This window comes from Dermacentor variabilis, chromosome 10, assembly GCF_050947875.1.
Source record: "Dermacentor variabilis isolate Ectoservices chromosome 10, ASM5094787v1, whole genome shotgun sequence".
Lineage (NCBI taxonomy): Eukaryota > Metazoa > Arthropoda > Arachnida > Ixodida > Ixodidae > Dermacentor > Dermacentor variabilis.
The window spans coordinates 58,950,262-58,970,804 of NC_134577.1; the positions used below are offsets into that span (position 1 = coordinate 58,950,262).

Here is a 20,543-nt window from a genome sequence, read left to right on the forward strand (position 1 = left end):
GGCGACCCCCCAATTTGGCGTGGAATAGGTTCAACGAAAGCGACACACACCCATTGTCCCCTGGGGAACATACCCATTGGCGCACAGTCTACGCAGTGGCAGTTAAACCCAAGTTGACAAGTTACACCTGACACCAAAGAGGTTTAGCACATATCCACGGGACCTACACCGTTTCCGGGATCGGCCCAGCACTGCGGAGGACTCCAACGCCGCAAAACTGAGTAACAAGCCCATAAAACTTTTTTTTTCTTTAATTTCGTCGACTCAGGTTAGCTGAACAGCTAGCGCAAGGCTATATCAGCACAGGGCGACGGCTATAGGGTGGCCGCCCAGCTTCGGGCATGAACAGCTTGGTCTCCGAAATAAAGTTTATTCACTCGCTCCGATTAGCTTTCCATAAGTGACACACGAGCATGAAATATCACAAATGTTGTCGTTGTACGCAAATGCATTCGCTTTAAAACGTGTTGTGGCTGATCAAAGAGACTTGAATGTCTACATCCGCTAAAATTCTCAACGGACAAGTCAAATTAAACACGAAGTTATCTCCGCATCGACGTTTCTCAGATCAGGAGAGCCATTGTGTTCCAGAGTAGCTTCAGAGCAGCGTCCGTCATCTGGCAAGGATACTCGATGTCGAAACTCAGGATCAGGTCGCCTCGCGTGCTGGGGTCGTCAGGGCGGCGAAGGCCTTGTCCCCGGATGCGGTTGACGGTAGTGGGAGTGACGATATCTGTCAGCGGCACAAGGATCGTGCCGTGAGTGATTGTGGGCACTTCCACCACTGTCCCGCGCAGGGCCTGTGAATCGGTGATGAAAAACAGGGGGGCACGCATTACGCAGAGTATACAGCTGAGAGGTGCGTAAGCAGGCGCTCGAAAACAAGGAGCGCAGTGCGGCTTTGCGCCCTCGGCCCACTTCCTATACAGAAATGGCGCCCTTGCAGGCCGTAGCTACTCGCAACAAGAAAAACAAAAAGACGCAGTTTCGCACGAAAGGCGAAGCGTCGGCTGCGACAGCAAGTTAGTATACAGCTATATGAAGTGTACGGATAGTACTTTTATCTGCCGCGGACAAGCTTCTAAACACATATAGGCATACTAACTAAATCAACAGGCACGGTGTCACGCGCGCACGGGCAAACATGAACGCACCTCACTCGATGACCGCGGAAACACGCTGTCAGAACGCTGGGGTGAGCAAGCGCGGCAGCAGCAGCGAGCGAATACGAGCGAATTGACCTTCGCGCTGCCTGTCGCTTCCACGCGAACGAAAAACACAGCGCACGGCGGACTCTGTCGCCGTCGCAGATGGCTTTCAAGAAACAGCGGTCTGGAGTAGAACGCGCCGCCTGTCCCTCCCCTCCCCCCTGGAGCCTTGCGCTCGACGGACGACGGCGCACTTCCTCCCTGCTTTTCTCCGTTGCGTGGGCGAGACTGAGCCGCGATAGCCGGCTCACCCTCGCACACCTTCAGTCGCGCATGCAGCATACGGCGCACGGCGACGATTTTATCGCCCTTGGACTTGATACGGAGCGCCACGGCGACGGCAAAAACGCGCCTGGAGTGTCCATATAATTGTTATCGCAATAAAGAAAACATCGCCCCCTCCCCGATCCCTCCCTCTTTTTTTACCATCAGTAATCAGTGCCATTGATGATGATCTCATGTTATGGCTCATACCCACACTGGCGGATTCCTTGCTTTTTGCTTTCTTTTTTCTCAGCAAAGGTGGTGGCAGCCCTTGGTGTACTCTGTATAACGAAGCGAGCACACTCACAACGAGAGAAACGTAACACGTGCCTCTTTGAAAGTGATCTTTGCGACGTAGCGGACATCCGCTCCATCCCTCTTGAACTGTCGGTGCGGCTTGTCACGTATGACGAACACGACGTCGGCGGGGATGCTGTTGGGAAGCCGGTCTCCTTCGCGGTGGAATCTGATCTTGGTGCCTTCCTTCCAGCCGGGCTTCACTACGACCTCGAACACCTTGGCTTCCGGCATCGGTGTGTGACCGTCTGGACCCGTCACCATCCTCGTGATCGTAATTTTCTTGGTGCAACCGTTGTACACTTCCTCGAGTGACACGTACACGTCGGAATAAATCGTCGGCTCTTGGAGTCGTTCGGCTGCTCCCGACATACCTTCAATCAATCAATCAATCAATCAATCAATCAATCAATCAATCAATCAATCAATCAATCAATCAATCAATCAATCAATCAATCAATCAATCAATCAATCAATCAATCAATCAATCAATCAATCTTTTACGCGCGCAGGGACAACCGGAGGTCTAAGTACTGGCGCAGAGGAAGGAAAAATGGTAGAAAAGCTAAAACTACAGCCAAAAGTTGTGGGTTAAAAATAGTAGAACGAAAAGCCAAAAAGAAAAGAACGCGATAAAGAGGTACATAATGAGCTACAATCCGGCAAAGGCACAACTGAGAGACAGAGTACAGACACATACAATAAATAGGTCCGACAATAAATAACTGAGCTTAAACACAAGTTGAGCAGCGCTTATTCAATGGGGTGGCCCACGGAAGGACAGATAAACAAAACGGGAGAGTAGTCTGATTGGCTAAAAAATGTCGCCACTACAGAATTTCACAATACGGCGGAATACGGCCAGGTAACAAAAATTGAAGCTGGATTGTCGCGGGGTCAAGACAAATTTAGATACATTGTTTTTTTTTGGGGGGGGGGGGTACTAAAGACACAACAAGTGCACTGGCACAACAAGTGTGGAACCCAGCTGGGCGACTGTAAAGGCGCAACAAGTGCCTGAGAGGCCAAGCCACCCTGTGCAGAAACGGGCAATGTACAGCAGAAATATTTAGGACGCTCTGACGCTTGCTAGCATTCTTCTACGGTGTTTGAAAGGTTTGCACCTTCTATATAAGGCGCCTATGCAAAGGGCGCAATCTCTCGTCCAACCCAGCTGCGAGGCGGGTTCGTCACCAAATATTACAGGTACTTGAGACGCACGTGCTGGCGCTCGAGAACTCTGAAGGTTTACATGCTGTGATGTGTGCGTCCCTGTGTGTCTTCTTTTGTCCCGTCTTTTAATCGCGCTACCCTACACCCCTTGAAGATGCATTACCAACAAGCCCACATTGCAACCCTCGTGTAGGAGAGTTCGGCAAGGACAACACTCCTCTCCCCCTCGTCACCTTCTACTCCCATGGCAACTGCTGGAGAGGAGGACAACACTCGCCTTCCACGCCGGCGCTTGCGATGCTGGAGACGACAGACACGTGAGGAATCTGCTCATATGCAGAACCAGGCGCGGATCCTTTCTTTTTTTTGATGGGGGGGGGGGGGGGGATTTGATTATGTGCTGACTGATGACGATGATTTCTTTTTTTGCACTTGGCGGGTTTTCTTCAAAAAATTAAACATTTCTTGACTCTCCAGAGCAAAATAAGAGCTATGGAAGGATAAGTTTACGAGTTAGTCACGCGCCGTACATACGCTGGCGCTGGGCACAGCGATTTTAGGCCTTTAAGATTTTAAGGGGGATGGGAGGTCAGGGCATCCGGCCATTCCCCTCTGTACCCGCGCATGCGCGTACCATTGCCGATGCCGAGGATCTTGTGGTGGTCTTGACTCATCGTCTCCTGCGAGGATAACAGGAACAAGCTGAACAAGGTGAACAAGCTGAACAAGGTGAACAAGCTGAGAAAGGTGAACAAGCGGCCGCAGGATAAACAGACGTGTTCCAGAGGCCAGGGTTGCACGATAAGTCTAACCTCATAGACGCGACATTGTTTGTAGACTAATTTTGGAGGTATTAGTGCTTTCGCATCATCCGCGATGAGTCGAATAAACTGAAAGTGGCATGACTAAGCCCTTGTCTGCAGCGTTAAAAGAAAACTAGAGAGAGAGAGAGAGAGAGACGATTTCCTCTGTTTCAGTAATTTAGCCTTCTACAGCATAAAAAAGCATCACTCCAACTACGATAAATGTTTGATAAGCCAGAAAAAGCGCAATAACAAAACACGGCTGGCAACGCCTCCTTGAAGTTGTTCCCACACCAGCCGGCTGTGGCGTCATGGAGTTTGATTGCAGCAAGTCGGTTGCGTAAGGGGGTGCGGCAAGTGGCAAGTCGGGTTCGGCGTTCGCCTCGGTGGTTGACGGCCGAGTTGCCCTCGTATCGGCCGCCGCCATTATAGACGCCGCAATACGGAAACAGCTGAAGACTAGTTGCGATAACGCTCGCTTGCGTTGGAACGGAAGCCATTTTCATAATTAGCGATAGCAAAACGGCCATCTGGAATTTTGTGAAGGGTATACGCACGCGGGTAGTCGAAGGCACGCGGATACTGTATGCTGCGATTACGCTGGAACGTTCGACGAGTCATGTATGAAAGCCGAAGTGCTTGACCCGCACATCAGATTTTGGACGATCGCCGACTGTACTCGCCGCTACGCTATGCCTCGAGTGACTTGCTTTTAAGGGCGCCGTGTCGCAAAAAATCTTGCGTCGGACGTCGTCTCACGAAAAATCATAGCGAACCACAACCAAACACCCTTTCCAAATGTGCGCCATCATAGGCGTCGACCAGGGGAAAGGGGGGGAGGGGGATTGGGGCCCAAGCCCCCTCCGATGTTCCCGGGGGAGGGCCGAACCCCCCCCCCCTCCCAAGTGATGCCGACCCCACCCCCAAACTGTCATTACAAGAGTCCTGTTACCTATATACATCATTTGAGGTTTATATTGAGTTGCTTCTACTTTTTCACCTAAATTTTATTGCGGCTGGAAGCTTACTGCACTATTGTTGGCGTGGACGTACACAGCTTTTAATTCATACTTCCACTTTATTTCTGCAAATCCTGGCAATAGGAAGACAAGCGCGGTAGATGCACCAGCGGCTGCTACCTCAGCCGTGTTGTTTCGCATCTACATTTATTTTTTAAATTAGCACTGTGAACGCCATGTACAGATACATTAAATATATACATAGGACGAAGTTGATCATATTCCTTTAATAGAAGGAGGTAGCCAACCAACAATTACTTATTATTAATGAAAATGAAAGTGAATGAAAAAAAAAAACTTGTCCTACCTGTGGAACAATCCCACATCTTCGCGTTGCGCGTGCGATGCACTTTCATTTCCATTAATTTATCATTTCTTTAATTCACTTAGTAAGTACAAGTGATTTACCCTATGGTGTCATTGGTGTCTTTGTTTCCTTCCTATGATATGGTTAATAAAAATCGGGCCCCTCGGTGTTAAACCCCCTTCTCACACACACACACACACACACACACACACACACACACACACACACACACACACACACACACACACACACACACACACACACACACACACACACACACACACACACACACACACACACACACACACACACACACACACACACACACGCGCGCGCGCGCGCGCGCGGCTGGGGTTCGAAAAGCTTGTCAGCCACCCCTTTCCCCTCTCTCCCCTTCCGGAAAATTGAAAACTTTAAGCCTGTGCGCACCGTCAAACTTCCGGTGAGTGTGCACTGTGGTTTCACTTACGTTTTCAACAAGATGCTGTTTTATGGATTGGAGCACAATAGTAATTGGATCGCCAATGTATTTCTTCGCAAAGTTTGGGAATTAATATCTCGAAACTGGTGTCATCCTGAGAATTCGTTCCTTGTAGATGCGGCTTCCGAACTTACCCGGCCAAGTGTCGTAGCCAGAAATGTCGATCGGGTGGGGGGGGGGGGGGGACTCACTTTGCAGCTCGGCCTCCTCCTTAAAGAATTTTTCGAGGGATAAAATACAGTAAACAGTAATAATAACTGAGTTGCCATCGCCAAAGATGCTGCAAACGAATTTTTGAACGCTACGCCCGGTCAAGACAAGCAAAATATTTTTTTTTTCATAAAAGAATGTACTCGTACGTCTCAAAAATTGTGCCCGAAATAACCGATATCAATGCTTCCATGTTTTCTGTATATTTATTAAGTAAAGCAAATATCAGACAAGCTTTAGAACTATAGCAGTTTGAAACCAGCAAAGCAGTGCATGCCGCTGATATGAAAAATGTAAATGCCATAAAATGGACAAGTTGAAGAGAAATATTTTATTAAAACTTTGTTAGCCTCCCTGCCCTACTCTCATTCGCATCTCTCTCTCTCTGTCATTGAAAAACCTTGTTTACATTTTTGTACATATGCAACGACCAGAGAAAAATCTCAATGACGCTGTCCTTTGTTAGAATGTATTGCGCAGGAGCAGCTGTCACCGGTCGTGTATTGTAATTGCTCCGAAATTATAGTCGCAACAGAGAGCACATATAAAAAGCAGGAGTTCTGCAAAATATACAAGGGCGAGTCAAATGAAAGTAAGCCACTGCGAATATATGACAAACGAGGTACTTTATTTAAGAGTAGTCTCCATGAGCTTTTAGACATTCGTCCAACTGACTAACGAGTCGCGTGATTCCCGTCTCATAAAACTCCTTGGGTTGCTGCTTGAAAAAGTCTGTAACTGACTCTTACACGTCATCGTCCGAAACGAATCTGATTCCCTTGAGGTGTTTTTTCAAATGCTACAACATGTGAAAGTCGGAAGGCAACACGTCTGGGCTGTATGGCGGATGCTGCAGCGTTTCCCGTACACATTAACTTTGCCAGTTTTCTATTAACCACATCAGCGACGTGGGGACGGACATTGTCGTGGAGCAAGATGACCCCATTCCTCAATTTTCGACGTCGTTTGTTCTTAATTGCGACATGCAGCCGATCCGACGTTTCACAATATCGGAAACGATTGATAGTCTCTCGTGGTTTAGCAAATTCGATGAATAATGGCCCCTGACGGTCGAAAAAAAAAGTCGACACCTTTCCGGCAGGAATGACGGCCTTTGCTATTCTTGGGGGTGGTGAATTCAAATGTTTCCGCTGTAAGCTTTGCCGTCGTGTTTCAAGCTCGTAGTAGTGGCACCATGATTCGTCCCCGGTCACGATGACAGACAAAATGTCCTCACCTTCATCGTGACACCGGATTAGATGAGTCAAAGCAGCGCCGAAACTCTCCGCCTCTCCATCCATTGCGCAAACTCTCCATCCATTGCGCACAAAAGAGCCGATAGCCGAGATGTTCATGAATTATCGTATGACCCGAACCGTGACTGATGTTCACACGCCCTACCAATTCATCGATGCTTATCTTCCGTTCTTGTCTAATCAGCCTTTGGAATTGTGTTGGGGGTGATTGCACGGTGACTTTGGCCCGGTCTTGAATCGTCTTTGTAACTTTCACGTCCTTCTTTGAACCGTGTGCTCCAACATTTCACCGTGGCCAATGAAATGCAATGTTCACCGTGCACGGCAGCCACACGGCGACGAATTCCTTTTTGGGAAACATCTTCATCTGTCAAAAACCTCACGACACCACGCTGTCCAACTTTTGGAGTGTCCATTATGTCAGACAACCATGTTCACCCCAGTGTATGAGAGCATTAAAGAACCTTGATCCTCAAACCTGCGTGTCCCTTTTGCAAATGAGAGATGCCTGTGTGCTACGCGCATGCCTCGCAGATAATGAACCGAACCATTATTGCGCATGGTGAGTTGGCTCACTTTCATTTGACTGGCCTTCGTACATTAGAAATGCGAAAATACAATAGAATGTACAAATGCGAAGATACAGCTTGATAAAGGGCAAAAAAGTCACTGGAAACAAAGTTCACTGCACATATACACAAAACCTTGCAACAAGATATTTAAGTATACGTATAAGTCTCCACTAAATCTACGTATTTAAGAAAAAAGTCAATATATATGATGCGTCAAACAAGGCAAATAAACATGTTTCGCAACCACAGATTCACAGATCACAGCCCCCACTCCCTCCATTCCCCCTATCTATCGCGCGCGACGGAAGGTGGCGCGCTTTCTCCCTGCTTTTCTCCCTTGCGCACACAAGACTTGGCCACCATCGTCGGTTCACCTATGATCCCCCTGCGACCATGCGACAATTCGCCGCTCCGCAACAATGTCTTTTTTCTTCTTCTTTTGTTGGGCGGGGGGCGCCGAGAAATGAAACAACGCAAAGGAAAGCATGTTGGCTACAACTGAATGCCTACTTTGGGCACCTAGTGTGGTTACCGAAGGAATATCGATGAAAACGTGAGACACTTAGTCCACAGAGAACCACACGCATACTGCTCGGTATTCTACACCGGCGAGACAAAATTTTCCGGAGAGGCTGCGCTCAAGTGAACGCGTTGTAATCCGTCGAGTCCCCACAGTGATGGCGGCGAGCGACCATGCATTGTTTCCTTTTCTCGTCTGCTAGCCACAAAGCGTCCAAAACTCTGCCAGGCGAAAATCCACTTGGCCAGAGAAAAACGAACGCGCATCGAAGTGTGCCGCGCGGTGGTCTATGCAGCACGAGAAAAACGCATGCGCTCTGGCTGGTTCGGCAGCCCGCGGGTAGCGAAAAAAGAAAAAAAGAAAAAGAGGCACAATGTGTCCTCGCGAATAGAAGTCCAAGTAGAACAATAGATAAGAACGTAGTTACCTTTGCTGGCTTTAGTGTCTTCACATAGATGCTTTGGCGCAGGTGACAAAAAAAAAAGTTGATATTCGTTTCTGTGACATGACGGCACGAATGAACCACCACAACGCTTCTTCTCATCGGACCTCGCTGCGTGCTTTGTCAACTTGTCTGATAGTGTGTTCATTTGGCTTGTCTCTTTGTATGGTCCGATGTACGACTTTAGGAAAGTCAATGCGCCTTTGGCGTCAAATATTTGTAACAACATATTAAACCTACATAGTTCCGGAATTGAAAATCTAAAGCACGACTTTGGAAATGTCAATGCACCTTTCGCATCAAACGTTAGAGAACTTTATACGCGTAAAGTGTCAGAATTGAAATCCAAGCGCTCCCTAGATTCCGCGGCCTCCGCGAGATGCCGCAACGCGCAGGTTCGCCATCCAAACGCATTTGAAACTTTGTGCTCGGATGGAGCTCCTTGCGTTACAATATCAGACTCCCGGTGCATGGGCGTTGCCGCGAATTGCATCGCAATGTTCGCGCTAAAGTGTCTTTTCGAGCGTGAAAAGGACATTCCAGAGAAAATCGAGCATGATTTCCGGCGCCGGGGGTGGTTGTTTTGGTTAGCGGCGTATGACAGCACGAAAAATTTCGGGGGGGGGGGGCGGAAGCCCCATACCCCCCTCCCTTGCTGCGCCCTTGACCCGGTCACATTATTTGCACTTAGGTAATCAGAAGCTTTATTAATTAGTCAATTGTAGTCAACGAGCCGATCATGCGTTTAGATTCCTCGTGAAAATAATGTCCGCCTGTTTGAGCAATCCACCTCAAGAATTAGAATTGCGCTTGCTATCTGCCAAGGGCGATTTTTTAAAAAATTCGTAAACGTCATTGCCAAAAAAAAAAAAAATAAGCGCATGTTCCAACAGGCGCGGTGTATCTGCACATCCTTCTTTTTTTTACCTCATAATTTACGCGTCTAACAAAGCTTTCATACCGCGCTGCGTGGATAAGCCCAGCCTAAGAGTAAATGTATCTTCTGATGTCATTCGTTTTTCATCGAGGTTTAAAATCGCGGGACACTCCTATTAGGCAGCATTATATACTCTTGTAATCGCCGTTGCATATTCCCCGCGGGCGTTGGATTTGTATTTGGATTAAACAATTAGGGAGCGCATTCGTAAGTCGGAAAAGTAGAACATAGGGGGCACGTCAGGAAATTCTTCACGACGTTTTTTTTTTTTCTTTTCACGAACAGGCGTCAAAAAAAAAAAAAAAGCGCGACTTACTTTCTTCGGAGTCCGGTGTCTAAGCTGTACCTATATGCTCCCAACACGTTCCCTCCGCGTGCGGATATATATACTGCTTCACAAATGCAAACTATGTCTCGCATCGACAAGTTCAGGGGCTTGTCACCGGCCGTCACTGGAACGCACTCTCGCGGTGAGATAACGGCCCAGACGTATTCGCACACCGTTATCAACCGGAGCCACGTACCTCGCGTGGCGCAATTCCGTATACCGCGTATTCGCACACGTTGCCCGCAGGGGAGGAAGTATGTATAGTCGCTAAGAATGCAGAGAGGTATATGATTTACCTATGTGGTTATTTCTATCTATCTATCTATCTATCTATCTATCTATCTATCTATCTATCTATCTATCTATCTATCTATCTATCTGTCTGTCTGTCTGTCTGTCTGTCTGTCTGTCTGTCTGTCTGTCTGTCTGTCTGTCTGTCTGTCTGTCTGTCTGTCTGTCTGTCTGTCTGTCTGTCTGTCTGTCTCTTTTGTTTCGAGTATGTAAGGCCCGCGTTACAACACTTATTGAAGTCGTAGAGCAGAGAGAACCATGGAAGCGACGACGACAAATTCCGAATTAACTTGTTGCAAGATAGTTGCGCTTTCTGCGCAGGCGCACCTCTTGCAGATTACTTTCTTTTTTTTAAAGCTAAGCTTTCTTTGGGGGGGGGGGGGGGGGGTGGCTCTTTTTTCGACTTTACCGCTGCTGCTGCTGTCCTGCCCGTAAGGGCGTACGGGAGTTCACGGTTCAATTCTGGGGTTTTGTTCCAAAAACATCTATGTTCAGAGGCAAACCGTTGTGGGGAACTCCAAAATTAATTTTGAGTACCTTTAACGTGCACTCATGTATACATGATTGACGGAAACAGTGCGGCGTGTGGTACATCCGTTCAGATATGTGCAAAACGCAGAAATATTTTTTTTATGAAACAACCGCCGGACCGATTTGATTAGGTTGGTCGCATTTGAAAGAGAAAGTGACTGTAGTAATTATAATCTTGATTTGGGGCCTGGGTGTTTTTTAAGCAAAATTTCCGAGAGCTGGAAAGATAAAAGAAAAAGAAATGTTGAAGTTCGAAGTTTACAAATATGTAACGCTGCACCAAAAATACATATATCGCAGTTAACTGCATCTGTTAGAGCGTGTAAGGCGGACTAAGTTTGTATATTAATTTAGAACTTGCGTAAAACTGTTGCAATGTTTACGATGGTTTTGCAAAAGGTCTACTCCCAGATAGAACTCGCCCTGTTTCCAAACAACGGGACATCACTTCGATTGCCCCTCTCATCCGCTGTACCTACAAAGTTGGCGCTGGTCGAAAAAAAATAAAGAAGACATGTTTTCACTGCGTAAGAGCGCTGCTTGTATGTCAGCTGCCGCGAACGTAACTCCGGCATATTGCTTTTTTTGTTTGTTGAAGTGACAGCATCTACGAAAGTTTCGTAAGAGTGTGCCTCTTCCGTAGATCGAACAGCCACAACAATCTATTGCGCTTCGAAAGGTGGGAAAATGTATTGCACTGTCGTGAAGGTACTCATTTTACGCTGTAGCTCTAAACGATACACAAGAATAAATTCGTCTACAATTATCGGCCGTAGACGAATTGCTTCACCGCACAGCAGAACTGTACCAATGCCGGTGCCTAAAAATTTTTGATCAGGGAAGAATGCAGAAACACTTATTAGCGTACTTTAGAAGCACGGTAAGAAACTCCAGGTAGTCCAAAATTAATCCGGAGCTTTCTTAAAAACCAACCTTCTAAAAACCAAGGGTGCGGCCTATACGCTGGTAATCTTTAAACATACTTCACGGGCGATGTTTTTTTGTTTACGAAGTTCTGGGTGCGTCTTTTACACGGGTGCGGCTTTTACACGCGCGTATACGTATGTGCATCACCACAGCATGAAGTCCACGCCATGTAGTTGAGTATAACAATAAATAAGAAAAAAAAACGTTCAGTTCTGCCAGAGTCCCGCGAGATCAGCGGTTTTAGCTTCAGTTGTTTGCCATGCGGGCACTCACCCGTGGTGAAATGTACGCAGGCAGCTTCGGAAGTGGCCAAACACGCTAATAGTGATAACTTTCAGTCGCTAGATTATGCTCAAATTAAGGTTTCTTAATTATTTTTTTCTGCACACAGCGCCGATGGCACCGAGATACATCCGCTCACTATTGGGGCCGAGCTCCACCACTGGAAACGCTGGCGCCACCGTCGGCGTGACGCGGCGTGAGGGATCACGCGGACACAGCGGCCGCGTTGGCTGCTCCGGAATTGCCGATGCGAGCTGAAAACGAAAGTTTAACGTCCCAGCTGCGCTGCGGTTCCGATTAAGTGGTGAGGCTTTACCGCCTGGGGTGTCTGCTTCACAACATTTGAAAGTACTATAATAGGTAGTGGGCTGCCTCTGGAGGCGCGCAGCATGATAGGCTACTGCTCGGTGCCGCAGTGCCGCGGACGTACGCAACGGAGCCCGGTGCCTTATTCACACGTAGCCGCAGGACAAGGAGCTGCGTGAAGCTTGGCTCGCGAAACTTAGAACCAACAAACAGCCATCGGCCACAACTCGGGTATGCAGCAAGCACAGACGCGAGGAACTTTTCTGCTACGGCGCCGCGACTACGATGTTCGGTGAGTAGCATAAAAAGCGCACCGAGACGCTCGCCCGCGCCCGCTGCCCGGCTAATGTCATGATGGTTTGGTCTATGAACCTGTTGATGCTAGATACTGACAAGTTCACTGGAACGGAAAGGGAGCGGTAAGACGCACATTAAAAAAGAAAGGCATGACATATGCTCATGTTTGCGTTATGGATTAATGCACTGCAGATTACGAAATAGAAGCGGAGGGAAATCGCACGCTGAGAAGACCGATAAACAGAGCGCGACGCAACTTGATAAATAATATTGAAACGTCCAAGAATTTAGAAAAAAAAAAAAGATTGAATCGTCGCGACGGCACATCACAGGCGCCGCAGGCATCGAAGTCTCATAACGAAATTATTCATAACGAAAAATATCGTCCACACAACAATGGCTGCTAGTGTACTGTCAAATGCTCATATGCTGCGGCCTCAAGCTCACGGCGCGGTGCGAAAACGCGCTCACAGCGAAAACAAAACATTGTGCGCGAACATGCATGCAGACGCGAAGTCGGTCGCTGCGAACCCGTGCGATCGCTGCATTGAGGCTTCATTCTGTTATGCTCCATTTGGTTATACAGACAGCCCACTATAAGGACATATTTCACATAGCTTGCTCTCGGCGTTTGCCTACCTTTCACGCAAGAATCCGGTTCGGGAGACTCCATCGCGGCGACCGCGTGCAGTGGCGTTCACTGTACATATTCGGTATAGAGATAGCGTCTGTAAACAATTCCGTGCTTTCAGTTTGCCCAAGATTATCGTTTTGACAGTAAAAGCTCCCCTCGTTTTGAGAGTACTTGCAGAAATGTATAGGAGGGCTGCCACGTGGTGTTTTTATTGAGCGCCGTAAGCAAAACCTGTGAGGAGCTCGCTGCGTTATCCCTCGTGCTATACAAGGGAGGCGCTTCCGACAGATGGCGACTCCATAAGTCCTTGCCCCCAATAACCATAGCGTCTCACTCATTACGGCTCCTGACGTTCTATCGGCGCCTGATCACTACGGCTGGCTTATAAGTTACTCGGAACACTCGTGCAGTCTCGCAAACGAAGTGGTAATCGCGTAGAGCGCGCGCGCGCGCGCGCTCGCACGCGCGCACACACACACACACACACACACACACACACACACACACACACACACACACACACACACACACACACACACACACACACACACAGTTGTTCGTTTGCCTACGCAAAGATGAGCCGATATCGTGGCTGCGTTTCCCCCCGCACACTTCACCACAGCAAATGTGGGCACACTTCCATGAAAAGGCCGATATGCTTCACCGCACAGCACATCACAGACGACCACGCGTGGTCCACGTTTGCCAGTAAGAAAAGGCCAGCGTTGCTGCACATTTTCATCGCGCGGCTTACCGCAAGCTAATGTTCCATGACACGCCATAATGCTAATCTGAATGGCTGGCAAGCAAATTTTGAAGGTGCACGCAAAAAAAAAAAGAAAAAAAGAAAAGCACGCGTCCACGTCTTTACAGCACTTTATCGGAGTGGTGTACGAGACACCAATGTTGCCCAATTTAGATATATTATTACATGCATTACAACACTTTGGTATTGTTTGTTATTTATTGCTGAGTTACAGTGTTCTAAACTTGATAGGAGAGTTTATTGGAAATGTTTAATTTTTAAATGTCTCTTAAAAACTTCGATTACCTACATAAATCCTCCCTTTGCTACAGTCTGAAACTATTTTTTTTATAATGCGACAAACCTTAGCAAAATCGTTGCAGTAGTTCACATGATAAACGCTGTATCCGTTCTGCTCATTACATCCGGCCTCGCCACCTGCAAGAATGCAGTGGTTTGAGGCACAAACTACGCCTCTAACCAGGGGTTTCCCCAGGAATCGAATCGAGGGGAGGCTAAACTATACAAACTGTTTCTTCCTTAGTCCACTAGTTAAATAACAGACGTCTTTTAACCAAATGCGCATCCCCGTGACGTACGTTTCCCATTTTCTCTATGTACACCTGGGAGGCAGTGTTTTCTATTTAATCTGAAAAAAAAAAACTTATTTTTTAGAAATTCAGTTTTTACCTAAAAAGGTTGGTATTCAGTTTTTAAATGTTTCACTATTTTTCAAATTATAAGGACACTGTCTAACTTGTTGGCAGGGCCAATGACGAGATTTAAGTTTTTGAAACAATGTTTAGGGAGTACAGGAATTATGCAGTACTTATAAAGCGGGCACCGATTGTCTTTTGACGCTCACAATTTATTAAAACGCCAGGATTAGCTTCCATAGCCCTTCGCCTCGCCAATTTTAAATATAGATGTTTAAAGAACATCTTCAAAGATCAGAGTTGTAAACAAAGAACGGCCCCGAATCAATGAAGAAAGTAAATTATATGTGTGTTTACTACACTCAGTTTAAGTCAAAGGTGGCTTTATTTCGTTATAAAATTTGCTTTAGGTTGTATCACTTGTTTCCAATAACGATTAGCGTTGTTTGTATTTAAAGACATTCTCCATTTATAGTTTTGTGCCTTGAACCACATCCTTTTTCTTTTAACCTGATGTCTACTGCAGCTAAAGCTTTCTACGAGTCTTAATATTCTCAGAGAAATTTGGTCCCTGGTTAGGAGTGAAACCCCTTAAAGTAGACAGGTGCATATTTTCCCTTTGTCTTGCTTTAGATGGTAACATGGTATTCCACTCCTCCTTTTATTGGTGCTTGACCAAGCTGCCCAGACATTTAATACAAGTATTGACAAGAGTAAAATTTAAAGATTCAAGGGGGGGGGGGGTCTACACACCCCTTAGGAGGTGTGTAGGGAAATCACTGCCGCCTCAAAGCATTGCAGTGGACTGGTTGGTATTTCTTGCTCCGACCCTCAATCGCTCTCCTAGTGCTCAGACAACTAAGCCATACTCTTGATTAAAGCCTATTCACTCAAGGCTGGAGCGTGATCACATTCTCTACTTTATTGCACATAGGAGCACATCTTAGGAATATCATCTTGATTATAGTCTATTCAGTTAAGGCTGGAGCATGATCACATTATATTACGCATATTTAAAATATAGGAACGCATCTTTCAAATATAATGAGTGCAGTGTCCTCATGCGGAATCGCAATGAAATCCTGACGAAATCAGTATCTGCCTGCGTTGTTAAATGTTCCTTTCTTCCATGAATTTCGCGCTACTTTTAAGCAGTTCCTGCAGGAGTTCGAAGTTTGCAATTCAATCATATAAGAGATACATAATAAAAAGAAAAGCACCACACTTATGAGGCGACCATATGGAGAAATAAAATTTGCTCTCAGCTGCTGGTTTTTCCAGTGTGTAGCCAAAGTGCCTGCTTGCAGAAGTGTGTCCATATGCACAGAGGGGCAAAAGGCACACTTAGCCTCTATTGTCGTTGCTATCGAGTCCAAGAGCTGCAATCAGGACAAGCTAGCCAATAGTTTCCTACCAAAGTTAAAAGCTGTGGGGCTAGTAGCAGGCAGAGATAAATTTCTCAGCTAGTGTGCAAGCCATCGTTGGTTAAACGCAACTGTGGCCTCCCAAGCTTGCGGCAGTGCATAACGACCTCGAAGGCCACCCTTCCTTGCTCGCTTTGATGTAGGACAGCACTGCTGGCAGATGGAAAAGTTGCTCTACCAAGACTGTCACCATTTTACCCGTTTGCAAAGAGGTTGCAAATCAGGACAGCAATTTGAGACGTTCTTTCCACAACAGCTATGTTCCTAGCCATACGTGTTATACATGTGCGGCAGCAATCAGCAATCACCTATGTTAATAGCGCGGAGGCGTCACACCAGGTTGAAAGAACAGAAAGCAAATCACAATGTAGCAAAGTGTTTATTTACAGCGACAAAGAGTACTCTCTGTACAAAGCATCACTAGTGTGCCACAGATATACTTTGGGCGCCCATATCTGTGCACACAAGTAAAAAAAAAAAAGTGCATGCTATTATTTACATTATGTACAAGGGCAGACGACTGCAGCACATGGGAACTTCACTGGACAAGTGGCTTGACGCACCGTGAAATGCAAATAGGGCTGCAACGTCTGCCAACCTTATAAAAGCATGTGAAGACGAGAGATCCTACAATGCGATGACGCAATGGCACCCACAAGGCATGGGTGCTGTGCAGTCACACTTGGTGCTGACTGCAGTCTTCCAGTCTGCAGCATGGCCAGGCATCCTGTGCAGCGATCCCATGGATCACTACAAGAGTTGCACTCTAGGGCCGGCTTCAGCCTGTGGTGTCCATCAGACTTGCAGAAGACCAGTATGTCCTTGTGGGGGCTCTGTCGAGGCATAAAGCCGTCCAAGCAAAAAATTTGTTCCAGTCCTAATGTTGCACAGAAATACATGTGACAGTCATCCCCAGCTGGCGACCTTAGGAAGGGCTTTACAAAAGTCACGTTATGTCCTCTTGCCAAATATCCATGCGGCTTTGCTCAGACATGGGGAGGCAACGTGTCCCAGAGTATTTGCCGTGCACTTTCCGTTAAGTGCTCAGGGAACTGGATGTCGAAGCCAACAAGCAAGTCACCACGCTTTGTTGGGTCTTTGGGGTACGGCAGGCCTTGGCCCTGGATCCGCTTGACTGTTGTGGGCTTGACGATATCCTTCAGTTGCAGAGATATCTTGCCCTTGGTCAATGTTGGCACCTCTATTGTCACTCCACACAGAGCCTGGAAGAAAACGGGAGCACATACATTCAGTATTGCTGTCGCAAGCGACATGCACCTAGCGAAGTTAGCACAACACTAGTTGGCTATGTAGTGCAAAGGTTAATTAAGATTTATCATTAGCGCTAGGAACTAGAGGCTTAAGCTACAGTCTGTATAGTGTTTACCTGGTCCAGAAAATTGTGCTTATGGAGAAATACCAGCTCAGTTGAGGTTAACAGTAAAGCAAGTAAGCTCACCAGGAAAGCTGATAAAAAACATTGTTAGCCAAGTCTCTACAACGTTATGAGTGCCAAGTACCAGATCAACCTTTGAAAAAATTATCTTGCTATTGCCACCTTAGCATCTAAAGTTACTTCAGGAGGGGCAGATAAAACTGAGAAACCCGTCGCAAAAGAATGGAGTAGAGAACCTACCTGCTTGAGCGTGAGCCTGGCAGTGTAGCGGATGTCAGCGCCTTCCCTCTTGAACTGCGGGTGGGGCTTGTCGCGGATGATGAACACGATGTCCGCCGGGATGGTGCCGGGAAGCTGGTCGCCTTCCCGCTGGAAGGTGATCTTCGTGCCGGCCTTCCAGCCGGGCTTCACGTTGATGGTGAGCACCTTCTCCTCGCGCTTGGGCGTGCGGCCGTCCGGTCCCAGGACTTTCCGGCTGATCTTCATCTTCTTGGTGCAGCCGCGGAGAACCTCCTCGAGTGTCACGTGCAGATCGTGCTCGATGGCAGGGTCCTGCCTGCCCTGAGCCTTTCCGCCACTGCCCGGCCGGGCGCCCGCCGTGAAGCTCTGGGACCGGAACGGGTTCGCGCCGGGTCTCCCGCCGCCCATTGGCACGCCGAAGGGGTCGCCGTCCAGGTCCATGTCGTCGTCGGCGCCCCCACCGGGTCCGCCGAAGAACATGTTCATGCCGCCGGGGCCCCCGGGTCCGCCGCCGAAGTTGAAGAAGCTCTCGAACGGGTTGTCTGTGCCGAAGAACTGGGCGAACGTGGCCCGCGGGTCGCCGTGGAAGGTGTAGGTGAACGACTGGCCTCCAGGCATGTTGGGTCCTCCGCCGCCACCGCCGGCGCTGCCCTTGAGGCCTTCCTCGCCGAAGCGGTCGTACACGTCGCGCTTCTTTTTGTCGCTGAGCACCTCGTACGCCTCGGCAACCTCCTTGAACTTCTCCTCGGCCTCCGAAGACTTGTTCTTGTCGGGATGGTACTTGAGGGCGAGCTTCCGGTAGGCCTTCTTGATGTCATCGTCGCTGGCACCCTTGCTGATGCCGAGGATCTTGTAGTAGTCTTTACCCATCGTCTCCTGCAAAGATGACAGGAACGAGGTAAGCATACACGAGCGGTTTCAGAATGAAAAAAAAGAAAGAAAAAAGAAAAAAAGACATACGTGCTCCGTAGGCCGGAGCTGCACAAGTCTAACCCGACAGCTAAAACCGCTATCTTTTCTCGAAATAGTGTATTTTAGCGTCGAATAAAATTAGGGACGCATGGCCAAGCGGAACTGCAGCCAGGTATACAGAAGTGTTGCTTGTTTGAGTCGATCGAACTTACACTACACATAACGCTGCGATTGAAAAGGCATGGGCCAATTATAAAAACCTACGACATTTACGAGTTCATTGTTATTGTATTTTTGCGCAGGAAATAACCCTGGCGAAAGGGTTAGGCCGCGCCCAGAATGTTCTACGAGAGCAGAGTCCCGACCGAACGCGCTGACCGGGCAAGGAGCCCGGTCTTGCCGCAATGTGCGCATACCGGAGGCGAATGGTGTCAGCGTTGCGCAATGCCCCAAAACTTGCCTTCGGACAAAGAAAAAAAAAAAAAGAAGAACCGCAACCTCCAAGGACAGACTCGCTGCAGACTGCATAACTTTATTCTGACGGACCCAACGCCTCAAGTTTCTCGAAAACTCGCTTGGTGGCACGCGATAAGCCCGACCGAAGACGCCACGTCTGCACGAAGCTGCACTCTCGAAATGTATACGAGGCTGTTGCGAGCGTAGCCGCACTTCCACTGACGGACGGGGCAACTGACAGAGTCGCACTAGCCGAAGGTTCGTGGAAGGCGGCGACTCGTCCAATGTCACGGAGGGCATACGGCACAAACCGCTGAAACTTGACGGCGCGCTAGGTAGCAGCTGTTTACTAGTCGAACTCGCGTACTTAACTGACACAGCCCCGCCAAAGAATTGTTAGGGGTTAACTTGAGAGCCATTAGGCCGCGAGCAATTCGAGCTCATTGCATGTGCGATCACTTTACGAGCCGATGAACTCCGAGCGCGAACGAGACCATGCGAAACGCTTGGACCGCTGCTCGAGCCACCAAAAAACCCCGCGATCACAATGCCTAAAACCATGATAGTGTGATCCCATGAATGCGAAGTAATTAATAATTATGCAAGAATGCTTTAACGCTAACAGAATCGAACTAACGCCTAGGCAAATGGCGGGAGGAATCGCAAAGTGACAATGTAAAGCTAGCTGCACCACTACGTTTCTTTTTGTGGTAAACTGACCGTTAATTGCGAGTTAGACAGCAAGTCATTACATTACCATTCCACCGATTCGGGCCAAGGAACGACAACAGCGTGAACAAGCCTGGGTATACTAATGGGCGAAGAGCCACCGCTAGCAAGGCAGAAAATTCAATAACAACAAGCTTACCTTTGGTGTTGTAGGTAGACTTGTAGGTCAATGAAGGTCGGTACTCTTGCGAGTCCAGTAATCCAAAAAAGCGTATCGATGTGGATACACACAAACGAAGAATCTTTCTTCTATGCCACAGCAACTGCGCGGCCAACGGGTATATACGTTGGAAACGAGCTTCCAGAAACGTCTCGAAAACTCTATCCGTGACGTTGTGTCCGACAAGTGACGTCACGCAGGCAAGTGGCATCCTCCAGTGGCCGGCACGGCAACTACTGTGAAGATATCAGCTGACCGCACTGTCGCTGTGCTGCAGGCAAACCTACTCGGCGCGACACAAGACTCGAACGTTTTGCACACACTGCGTGAGTGAGTGAGGGAATGTCGGCGCATCATATCACGTATATATCGCGATGCTGTGACGCCTCAGAGCAGTTGGCAGGGCTGCCGAACGGTCGCTCCACATCGTGATCACAGGCTCGCCTCGGTTTCTTGGCCGGGCGCAGCTACGGTCGTTTACGGACATCCCACTGACACTATGGGTGGCGCTCTAAACAATGATCCTTCAATGAACCGCGAACATTCCAGTACTTTCTAGAATCTACAGAGCTTGCAAAACTATCCACTTTATGACAAAAACCTAGGCTTTAGGACATTATATTGGCGGAGAGGAGCAATACAAAACCACGAAATCTTTTTTTATAAGCTCTCCTACCCACTCCGTCATCAAAGTTACCACTATTGCCAACAACTTGGTAGGAAAGCAAATAAAACAGGCA

The 20,543-nt window shown here is 47.9% G+C and overlaps 2 protein-coding genes and 1 long non-coding RNA gene across 3 annotated transcripts; 1 reads left to right on the top strand and 2 right to left on the bottom strand.

Annotated features, from left to right (window-relative positions):
* Window positions 1–356: 356 nt before the first annotated feature.
* LOC142559560 (dnaJ protein homolog 1-like) lies at window positions 357–9,863 on the bottom strand. The gene is made up of 4 exons (XM_075671140.1): window positions 9,806–9,863; window positions 3,577–3,622; window positions 1,803–2,143; window positions 357–800 (listed from the first exon to the last, which is right to left on the bottom strand). The coding sequence occupies exons 2-4, from the start codon at window positions 3,614–3,616 to the stop codon at window positions 564–566; spliced, it is 618 nt and encodes a 205-aa protein (XP_075527255.1). The 5' UTR covers window positions 3,617–3,622; window positions 9,806–9,863; the 3' UTR covers window positions 357–563.
* A 2,245-nt stretch (window positions 9,864–12,108) lies between these two features.
* LOC142560596 (uncharacterized) lies at window positions 12,109–18,916 on the top strand. The gene is made up of 2 exons (XR_012823399.1): window positions 12,109–12,446; window positions 18,761–18,916. It is a non-coding gene; the product is annotated as an uncharacterized LOC142560596 (long non-coding RNA).
* On the bottom strand, window positions 16,271–20,207 carry LOC142560594 (dnaJ homolog subfamily B member 4-like). The gene is made up of 3 exons (XM_075672805.1): window positions 19,783–20,207; window positions 17,547–18,422; window positions 16,271–17,133 (listed from the first exon to the last, which is right to left on the bottom strand). The coding sequence occupies exons 2-3, from the start codon at window positions 18,414–18,416 to the stop codon at window positions 16,897–16,899; spliced, it is 1,107 nt and encodes a 368-aa protein (XP_075528920.1). The 5' UTR covers window positions 18,417–18,422; window positions 19,783–20,207; the 3' UTR covers window positions 16,271–16,896.
* Between the last annotated feature and the right edge of the window lie 336 nt (window positions 20,208–20,543).